Source organism: Palaemon carinicauda, chromosome 10 (assembly GCF_036898095.1).
Source record: "Palaemon carinicauda isolate YSFRI2023 chromosome 10, ASM3689809v2, whole genome shotgun sequence".
Classification (NCBI taxonomy): Eukaryota; Metazoa; Arthropoda; class Malacostraca; order Decapoda; family Palaemonidae; genus Palaemon; species Palaemon carinicauda.
In genome coordinates, this window is record NC_090734.1 from 108,657,465 (window position 1) to 108,668,964 (window position 11,500).

The 11,500-nt window shown below is 36.1% G+C and overlaps 1 protein-coding gene across 1 annotated transcript in view; it reads right to left on the minus strand.

The window, feature by feature from the left end:
• Positions 1-637: 637 nt before the first annotated feature.
• LOC137648168 (polycystin-1-like protein 3) overlaps positions 638-11,500 on the minus strand; it is a 20,306-nt gene continuing 9,443 nt past the window's right edge. The window contains exon 3 of the mRNA XM_068381095.1: positions 638-730. Coding sequence (XP_068237196.1) covers positions 638-730 — 93 coding nt within the window. The remainder of the gene's footprint in view (positions 731-11,500) is intronic.

Below are 11,500 nucleotides of genomic sequence, written 5' to 3' on the forward strand. Positions count from 1 at the left end.
TCCTGCCAAGCACGGTATTTATCACCATATCAAGACGACAGGACCCCCAGTCTTCGCAAAATTCAGACATCTATCACCGGAACGATAGGCAGCTGCGAAACAGACGTTCGCTGAAATGGAGGAAATGGGCCTTTGCCAAAAGGTCTCCAGCCCATGGTCGTCACTCTTACACATCGTTCTGAAGAAAGACGGCTCCCTCCGTCCGTACGGGGATTACAGGCACCTGAACATGCAAACAGAACTGGATCACTACCACCTCCCAAATAATGCTGACGTGACCTCCTACCTGCACAAAGCGAAGGTTTTCTCTTCGCTCGACATCCTGAAGGGGTATTATCAGGTGCCTATGAACCCAGAAGACGTCCCCAAGACCGCCATCAGCAGTCCGTTTGGTACATACACCTTCAATTACTCCTGTTTTGGCCTTCGTAATGCTGGGGTCACATTTCAACGTCTCATGGATGGCATCTCAAGGGACGTCCCCTTTTGTGTATGTTTTGTGGACAACATACTTGTGTTCTCCTCCTCGAAGGAGGAACACCTCCGTTACCTGCGCTTCGTGCTCGACCGCCTGTAACAAAACGGCCTTGTAGTCCAGTACGACAAGTTTACCTTTGGCGCCAATGAAGTGTTGTTCTTAGGGCACCGCATCACTCCCAAAGGAGTCAATCCCTTCTCTGAGATGATAGCAGCCGTTCAAGACTTCCCCGTGCCCTCGACCGTCAAAGCTCTGCAGGAATTTTTGGGCATGATCAACTATTATCACCGTTTTCTGCCAGCCATTGCCGCCACTCTTGCTCCCCTCTACGCCTCCCTCAAGGCCAAGCCAAAGGACCTGAAGTGGGGTCCCCTTCAAGAAGCAGCCTTCTGCAATGCAAAGAAGGCCCTATCAACCACTGCTGCTCTCACTTTTCCTATCCCACATGCCCCTCTCCTTCTCTCCACTGATGCCAGCGATGTCGCTATTGGTGCAGTACTCAAGAAGGTGGTCAACGGCTCGCTCTGCCCATTGGCCTTCTTCAGCAGAAAACTGTCCAAGGCAGAATCGGGTTATTCTACCTTCGATCGCGAACTGCTGGTGGTGCACTTGGCTGTCCGTCACTTTCACCATTTCTTAGAAGGTACGCCCTTCGTCGCTTGCACAGACCACATGCCTCTGCTGCACGCCTTCACTCGACAGTCTGACGCCTGGTTCACCCGTCAACGCCGACATCTCTCTGCCATGGCTGAATACAATGAATCACGTTGCCAATGCCCTGTCAAGAAACACAATGGCTGCCGTTCAACTGGGATTGGATTACAACGCCCGGGCTGAAGCCCAACGACAAGATCCAGAGTATCAAGCATGTTGGACATCCTGCACGTCCCTCCATTGGGAAGACTTCCCCCTTGAAGACTCCAACACCACCCTCCTCTGTGACGTCAGTACCGGTAGACTGCGACCTTGGATCCCTGCTCCCATGCGCTGGCAGGTGTTTGATTTCATTCAAAGCCTTTCATATCCCTCGTGTCGTTCTACTGCACAGCTCCTGAAGACGAAGTTCATTCGGCACAGCATTTCTAAGGATGCTAAGGATTGGGTACGCGCCTGTACTTCTTGCCAAACTTCCAAAGTAAATCGACACATGGATTCTGGAGTGGGCACCTTTCCTCAACCTCAGCGTCGTTTCGCACACATTCACGTCGACGTTGTAGGTCCCCTACCCACATCACAAGGACATCGTTTCCTGTTTACCGTCATCAACCGCTCTACTCGTTGGCCTGAAGCCAGTCCCATGGAAACTCCAACGTTCGCCTCATGTATATCTGCCTAACTCTCAGGATGGATTGTAAGATTTGGTATCCCTGAGCAAATTACTTCTGACAGGGGTACCACTTTCACCTCTCAATTGTATACATCATTAGCGGATATCCTAGGCATCACCCTACATCAAACAACGGCCTACAACCCCGCTGCCAATGGAATGGTTGAACGTTTTCATCGCACGCTCAAAGCCGCTTTGATGTCCCGCTGCAAGGATTCCAGTGGTTTACTCAGTTTCCCTGGGTCCTCCTTTGACTAAGGACCACTCCTAAAGACGCCCTCGACGTCTTGGCAGTGGAAATGGTGTATGGCGATCCGTTGGTCGTCCCTGCCAAATTTTTTTCTTCTACAACCTCCTCCGATGATCTCCAGCGCATACGTTACGTCGTGGGAAAATTTACTCCATGCCGCCAGACTTGCAAGCCTCCTGCGAAGCATCACATACCCACAGACTTGCACTCCGCAACGCACGTCTTCCTGCGCAACGACACTAGCAAGCCACCGCTAACGCCCCCTTACATAGTCCCTTTCCTTGTGATCCCACGCAGTCCGAAAGTATTCCTACTGAACATTCGTGGCAAAGAAGACTGGGTCTCCATTGATCGTCTAAAACCTACTTATCTCCTGCCAGATGACCCCCCTACAGTTTGCCTCTCTAGATCAGGGTGCCCTATTTAACATATATAGTATGTCATTTTTAGGGGGGGGGGAGCATTGTACCAACCGTGTGTCACATGTTCGTATATAGTTCATTTTATGCTTGAATCTTTGCTCTCCCCATGCACTAAAAAGAACCTGAAAAAACATGTCTTCTTTCTACTCTGTAACATTGTCTGTTTTTTTAACATGAAAATTCTTGTTGCCTTGAATTTTGTATATTAAGGAGAGTGTTCTATTATAATGTCACTCAGTTGTCTTCAACTTGCCTTTGAGTCAAAACCTTCTCTCGGCCCATCACAATATATATATATATATATATATATATATATATATATATATATATATATATATATATATATATATATATATATATATATATATATGTGTGTGTGTGTGTGTGTGTGTGTGTGTGTGTGTGCGTGTTTGTGCCCGAATGTGTACGTGTGTTTGTTTGTTTATACGGGTATATAATTTATAAATGCATATGTATAACGATATCGAAATGAAAAAAAAAATATCATGAAAACAGAAAAGCTTTTCCGTAATCATGTAAATAAAAGAGCATGGAAGGAGTTAACAATGATTGATCACCTAATAACAACCTGACGTCACAGGATACAACATATACAGCGAGAGGTACAGCAACAGCGAAACATCAATATAGAGTTCGGCTGCTGCAGTTGTCACCTAAACTCCAAAAGAAAAAAAAATGCTGCAAATATCCGAATCCGCTGCTGTGAAAAAAATGACTGTACCGAGAATCAAAAGCTCCCAGATGTAACGAAAAAAAAGAGCAAAAAAAAAAAAACCTATTTTAATGTCTTGATGATAATCTCTCTCTCTCTCTCTCTCTCTCTCTCTCTCTCTCTCTCTCTCTCTCTCTCTCTCTCTCTCTCTCTCTCTCTCCCCCAAGAGATGAATTTCCCGAATGTTTAATAAGATTTTTTTTATTCGACTTGACTTACCAAGGATATTCTATTTTTCCCCTACCTTACCTTCTACCCCCGGCAACTTCCACTACTTGCTTTGAAGCGCTGATAAAGGAGGCGCTTTAGGAGCGAGTCAAAGACGATAATGTCTCGTATTTATCACCGTGACAAGACGCAAAACATGTCCTTAATTGCATCTATCCTGTTGTTGGTAGCGTCTTCCTCCCTGTCTCGGCTGCATTTTGTCCTTGGGAGTCTGGCTGTTTAGTGCAACGTTTTTGTTCTTCTTAACGTTATCTTTATTTTTTTGTTTCTTTTCTATTGCGACGCCTTTTGTACTTTGGTATTTGTTTGCGATTTGTTTTTCTCATTAAGGAGCGTATGCTTTTATTTCTTGTTTTTTTTTCTTTTCACTTGTTTTCTATTATTGTTTGTTGCTTCGTTTGTGTTATCAGAATAAATCAAAATATAATTTTTTGCTTCCTCTGTTCATTATAATTTCAATCGTACATATATAACACGTCTTACCAATACTTTTTTTTTCAATCTTACTGAAAAATGTATTTTCAGCTGTTACGTTACGGGAGATTTTATTTCAAGCTTTTACATTACTGAAAACTTTATTTCCATCTTTTACCTTACTAAAAACTTTATTTTCCCCTGTTCCCCTATTGAAGAGCTTCTTATCAGCTGTTACCTTACTGAACACTTTATTTTCGCCTATTATCTTACTGAAACCTTTATTTTAAGGTTTTGCTTTATTGAAGACTTCATTTTCAGTTGTTACCTTACTGAAGACTTTATTTTCCCCTGTTAAGTTACCAATGACTTTCTTTTCAGGTGTTTCCTTATTGAACTCCATAGTTCTGGCTGTTACCTTACTGAATACTTTAATTCTATATAGTTACTAATTGTTAGCCTTACTGACGACTTTATTTTCGGATGTTAACTTACTGAACTCTTTATTTTCAGCTGTTACCTTACAGATGAACATAATTTCTCATAATTACTAAGTGATAATGTTGAGGAAGGGTTTTTTTTTTTCACATAGTTACTAAGCGTTAGTCATGCTGAAGAGTTTAGTTTCTAATGGTTACTAAGTTTTAGTTTTACTGGAGACTGTTTTCCCATGGTTACTAAGTGTTAGTCTTGCTGAAGAGTTCAGTTTCTTATGGGTACTAAATGTTTTTCTTACCGGAAACTCTTTTTTTTTAACATTGTTACCAAGTGTTAGTCTTGCTGAAGAGTTTACTTCTCATGGTTATTAAATATTAGTCTTACTGGAAACTATTTTGTTCACATGGTTACTGAGAACTAGTCTTACTAGAGACTCCATTTCCACATGGGTACTAAGTGTTAGTCTTGCTGAATAATTTAGTTCCTCATGGTTACTAAGTTTTAGTCTTACTGGAGACTCTATTTTCACATGGATGCTCAGGATTAGTCTTACTGGAGACTCTATTTTCACATAGTTACTAAGTGTTAGTCTTACTGGAGACTAATTTCACATGGTTTCTAAGTGTTAGTTTTACTGAAGACTCTATTTTCACAGGGTTACTGTGTGTTTGTCTTGCTGAAGAGTTTAGTTTTTGATGGTTCCTAAAGGTTAGCGTTAATGGACACTTTATTTTCACATGGATACTAATTGTTAGCATTATCGGAGACTATTTTCACATGGTCAATAAGTTTTAATTCTGATGAAGAGTTTAGTTTCTCTTAGTTACTAATCCTTAGTCCTACTGGAAACTCCATTTTCACATGATTACTAAGTGCTAGCATTACTGAAGACTTTTTTTTCACATGGTTACTAAGTATTAGGCTTTGTGAAGACTATTTTCACATAGATTCTAAGTGTTAGTTTTACTAAAAACTCTATTTTCACATGGTTACTGAGTGTTAGTCTTGCCAAAGAGTTTAGTTTCTTATGGGTACTAAGTGTTAGTTCTACTGGAGAGTTTATTTTCACATGGTCACTAAGTGGTAGCATTACTGAAGACTTTTTTTCACCTGGTTACTACGTGTTAGTTTTACTAGACACTTTATCTGCTCTTGTTTTATATGTGTTAGTGTTATTGAAGACTATTTTCTCATGGGTACTTAGTGTTAGTCTTGCTGGACACTTTATTTACATATTATTACTAAGTGTTAATCTTACTGAAGTCTTTATTTTCACATGGTTACTAAGTGGTAGTCCTACTGCAGAGTTTGGTTTCACATGGTTACTAAGAGTTAGTCTTACTAAAGACTTTATTTTCACATTATTACTAAGTGTTAGTCTTACCGAAAAGTAAAGTTTCTTATTGTTACTAAGTGTTATTAAGTATTATTGAACATGATTGTGATATGAAAAATTTGCAAGAGTAATTGAAAGATTAGGAAGTGAATATTTTCATGTGAAAAGAAATAAAGCGATTGGATCAGCTATACCTCCGATGTTCAATTGTCCGTACTTCAGAAAAGATGGAGTTATAAAAGTTACTTTAAAATCTGTTTCCAGCAACAGACATTTCGAGGGGGAAAAGTATTAACTTGGCCATGGGTTCGAATGAAATATGATACTTCCTGATAGAGCTGTAATAGGGGTGAAGCATCAATGAAAGAAAAAGAGAATATCAAGATTTTATATCGAGGTATGGTGATACTATAAAGAAATATTATTAACACAAATAAGGGTCTTATTGTGCTATATTAGATGTAGGTCTAATTGAAATAAAGAAGAAAAAAATAGAAAATTTATCACGTGATAGGGGTGCGTGCTTAAAAGGAAAATTATGTGAAAAGATAAGCATCTTATTTGATAGTGGGTGCATACCTAAATGAAGAAAAATAGAGCGATTAACTAAGTAACGTGGGCCATATGATTGGAATAGAAAAAGGAAAATAGAGGAAATAAAAATTGTGATGGGGCGGTGGCATGAAATAAAGAAAAGTGATAAAGAGAGAACTTTTGATATAGTTTCAAATATTTTTTGTTCTTGTTGTTAAACTGTATTTGCTACTTTAGACTTGTATTTATTCTATTTTACCGAAAATAGAAAAGTTCTGAGTACTGCATCGCCAAAAAAAAAAAAGAGATAGAATGATATTATTATCTAGAAGAAATTGTTGACATATTTCATAATATATTAGTCAATCAATATAAAGAATGAGGCCGAGAGACAATGAAGGTTTAAACAGAGATATCAGGAAATATTAAGAAATTTTCTCATGTTATCAAAGTCATTCTTCTAAAAATAAAGAAAAGATTCCCTGATTACGTTTATAACAAATAAGTGTTTTCTTATAATCTTCAGTTGTCAGCTCCTTGAACTCCTATAAAAAATAGAACAAAGATAAAAAAAAATCACAGATTCCCAGCTATATACTGTATGATTCTATGTTAATCCTAATTGACGAAAACTTAAACAAGTTGCTTTCCATAATAAGAAAGTATATTTTTCTCATGATCCTCAAGTGCCAGACCTCTTAACCCCGCTAATGAAAATAATATCAATATTAAATGATCCACACATTCCCAGCTATCTACTGTAAAATTCTTTTATGGTTTTCATACATTACAAATAAACAAACTTGAAAATAATTTACTTCTCAGCATAAAAAAACAAACAAAGGAATGTGGAATAAAGTCTTGTACATTAATATCTATAAAAGTGTTTGTTGATACGCCGTTAAAGTCGATAAAAAAGAAATGTTTTACAAAGAGCATTATAGAATTAAAGCCGAAGGGTTTGTAAAATAATGCCACTACTTCGGATGTAGACAGCTGAGTCGAATATATGGAATGGAATTTTTGAGGTCAAATATATGAGCGAATTTCATACAAATTTGATATGACCTCACCAGCACGGCAGAATTTTGCATGGGAGAGAAATGGCTGAGTGGCCTGAATTTATAGAGATAATAAGTCTGCAGATTCGCGTTCGATGTCAGATGGACCAGTTCCGGAAAGTGGAACACCTCAGCCTGTTCAGATCAAACGAAGGCATATGACTTTGCTTTGCTTGCTCTCTCTCTCTCTCTCTCTCTCTCTCTCTCTCTCTCTCTCTCTCTCTCTCTCTCTCTCTCTCTCTCTCTCTCTCTCTCTGGACTAAGAATATTTTCAAGCTGTCATTCTGAGGACCTTCTATCTAACAATGTACACGAGCTACCCATTAGTAAAAAGACGTCTGCACTTTTCAGTAGGTATTTCCGTGAAAAAGAATCTGAAATTTAGACCCAATTTCTGTCCTCATGAATTCTCGACTCAAGCGAGAAATGTTTCTAAATGTCTCGTTGCTCCGAAGCACAGAGTGTTTAATTAAGAAGACCAGTCCCTTGGCAGGGTTGGATGGTATCAAGGTTGGATTGGCCTTGGAAGGCCCGAATGTTCAGAAACGTGTGACGTAGGTGTGCATTATTTTTGTATTGTTTACATCATGTATGTATATGCCTCTTTATTTGATCTTCGAATGTTTTTTAATTTTTTCACCATCTTGGTTTTGCTAGATTAAATTAATTTCCTAGATTTGTATCTAATTAACTTATTCTATATTAAGTCCTAAATACTTCTGATTCTTATACGTTTGTAACTTTATTATCGTTTACCTGTGAATACATTAGATAGAAATATAGTCATGTATTTTCATAAGATTTTGAATATTCATCACAAGACGAATAAATGTTCCTGATACCATACAGGATCAGCGCTTAAAGTCTTCCTCCACCCACATTACGACCAGAGGCAACCTTACAGTAACTGCTGATAACATAGCATATACTTATGGAAAATATCACACTTTTATACGTTACACTTACCTTTTATCATTGCAATCATTCTACACATCGATACATAAATCCCCGGTAATTTGTAGCCTATTAGAATGTCTATGATATATACGAATACGTTAAAAGCCTACATAGAAATGATAAGAGTGCTATAATCTCGAAAATAACTATTTCAGCAAAGTCTATACGAAATGCAAATATACAAAATAATGAGGCCGTATGAGTTTCAATCACAACGTAATTCCCATTCTAATTTGCGAAGTCTGTGTTGGCATGAATGTGGCTCATTCTTGAAATAGGCGGCTGAAATTTCTCTGAATTGTTTAATTATACCACAAACTACCTGGTTTAATTGTTATTATGCAAATTGCTGAGAACTTTTCAGTATTAGGAAACCCTGGGCGGATGGTTTACCTTTGTTATACTTGATCTTATATATTCTATTTCATATTGTTTTATAATTATTTTTATACTAACGCAGAAGCATAGATATCTCGTGATATTTCTTTGGATGGTTATCAATGTTTTGGTTATCTCCTTACGATTTACGTAAAAAAGATATGTTGAGTGACCTTAAGTTTATTATTGGCATATCATATTAATAATCTTAGATGGCAAATTTTGAGGTTACCAATAATGAAATGTAGCTATTGCTTTAGCAAAACAGATTTTATCATAAAAGAAAAAAAAATAAAAAAAAAAATATCCCTGGGCAGAGTATGGTCATTGCACTGTCACTAACGTAATACAAATTCTATTAGAAATAAAAGCACAAACAAACTGAAATAATGAATAAAGGTAACTGAAAATGAACAATTTCCTCCCTGGTCATTCATAGTGCCAACTGATGTATCAATTATTGTGCCTATCAAAATGCCAAGTCCTTTGTGATTCCTTTTTCGAATGCCAAAATTATGAATTTTTCTCTCGACTTTGCCGTCCAGATTTTCAAACTTTTAATTATTCGAAGTTTTAATTCCTCTGTGATACGTGAAGATTCTAGGAATGAAATCCATTTTTTTTCGCTCTTTTTTCTTTTCTTTTTTAATACGACAACGGTCCATTAACGTTTTAAAAGATTTAGATAATTTGTGTTAGTTTGCGTTTATTATTATTATTATTATTATTATTATTATTATTATTATATATATATATATATATATATATATATATATATATATATATATATATATATATATATATATATATATATATGATACTCCTGCATAAACAAGAACCGGCACTCGGTAGAGCGCAAACATTCACCTACATCAAGCGGAACATTTCAAGATAGTCACTTTTTGGGGACAATTTTTAAGCAAATCGGATGAGAATTAACCCCGTTACAGGCAAAATAAATATTTTTTTTTTACCTTTTCGTTACCTTGACCTTTGACCCAATCACTTCCAATATCTAATAAAAAATTTTTTGGATCATAGGTAATCATCCCACCCTTTTTCATGAGTTAGGTCTAATGATTTTTGAATTATAAAATCACGAGCACACAGACCAATGTACAAAAAAAAATAAATTAACAGACAATGGAAATTATTTCACTATATAATTTGGTATATCATAAGATAGGCAATTGAATTTGCAGATAAAGATCGTCCACAATATGGCAAAAGGATGGTTTTGACCTTTTCGTTTCCTTTACTTTGACTTCTGACCCAATCACTTCAAAAATCGAATCAAACTGTCCTTTGATAGTTGCCATTTATACCATCAAATTTCATGATAGTTTCTGTAATCTGCGAATCATAAACCATCAGACAGACCTATAAACAAATGAATAGACCTACACAAACAAGAGTAATGATGTCACTATATAATGTTGTATATTAAAAGATATGCAATTGCATTATACAAATTTTTGCACGAATTTCATGTAAATCTTATAAAATTAACCACTATGTAGCAAAACGATTTTTCCTATAGGTTTGTGACCTTGACCTTTACCTTTTGAAGTGGTCACCACACAAATCTTAGATCATGGCCAATCAGCCAAGAAAATTTCGTGATGTTCGGTCAAATAGTTTTTGAGTTTTGTGATAATTCTTTTGACCTTTTCCTGACCTTGGCCTTGACTTTTGGCCCAATCACTCAAATTTCCAATCATATTGTCCTTGGATCATGGTCAATCATCTCACCAAATTTCACAAGATTAGGTCAAATAGTTTTTTAGTTATACGAATCAGAAATTCCAGACATTCAACCCTTACCAAAACATAGCCTTCACCGCAATGAAGTTAGCGAAGGTAATCAGAAGTATGACATTAAAAAATATCATAATCTTACTATTGTACATGTATTCGGAAACGTAATATCAAACATAAAATCATACCCATACTGTCTCACCAATTACGCAAAAAAAAAAAAAAAAAAAAAAAAAGTTGACATAGGTGTTTCGACCCTTTTCTTCATCTAGAATTCCTCCTTTAAGAATCTTATTTCTTCTCTATATACAGCTGCTGAGGCTGGAGGCTTATTGCTTTTCCCTTTTTGTGATTGTCTGAATGTAGTGGCAATGGAACAGACCGACCATCAAGGGGGATTTAAAGGAACATTAAGTTGGCCAACATTATGTACATGCGAAGGGAGACGACATAGGAGTTTTAGTATATTAATTGCCCTTCTATCTATCTACATAAACACACATACACACAAAGACACACACACACTATATATATATATATATATATATATATATATATATATATATATATATATATATATATGTATGTATATATATATATATATATATATATATATATATATATATATATATATATATATATATATATACATACATATATATATATATATATATATATATATATATATATATATATATATATATATATAAATATATATATATATATATATATATATATATATATATATATATATATATATATATATATATATATATATATATTAGAATATTTAATAAGGGTGCCTCCTGGTATCAACACAACAAACCAGTCAGTGTTTTATTCATCCTTTACCTTTGGATCCATGGATTAAACTCCTTTGCTGTGAAACATCTACAACGTTGGTAGCATCGCACGCACACGCAAACACACACACGCACACACACACACAAAAACACACACACCTACATATGAAAGTGTGTGTGCTTAAAAGAAGGCTATCAGTAAAACAATATTACTTCTTTTGAATTATGCAGAAATGTTGCAGCCTTTTATCTCCCATTATATGAGGATGGATTATTGAATATAAAACCCCGGAACATTCAGCCGGTTGTTTTTTGACGTTTAATCAAAGATGCTTTTTTATCAAATAAATTAATTGATATAATATTTCTCTCGTTCTTTAAGA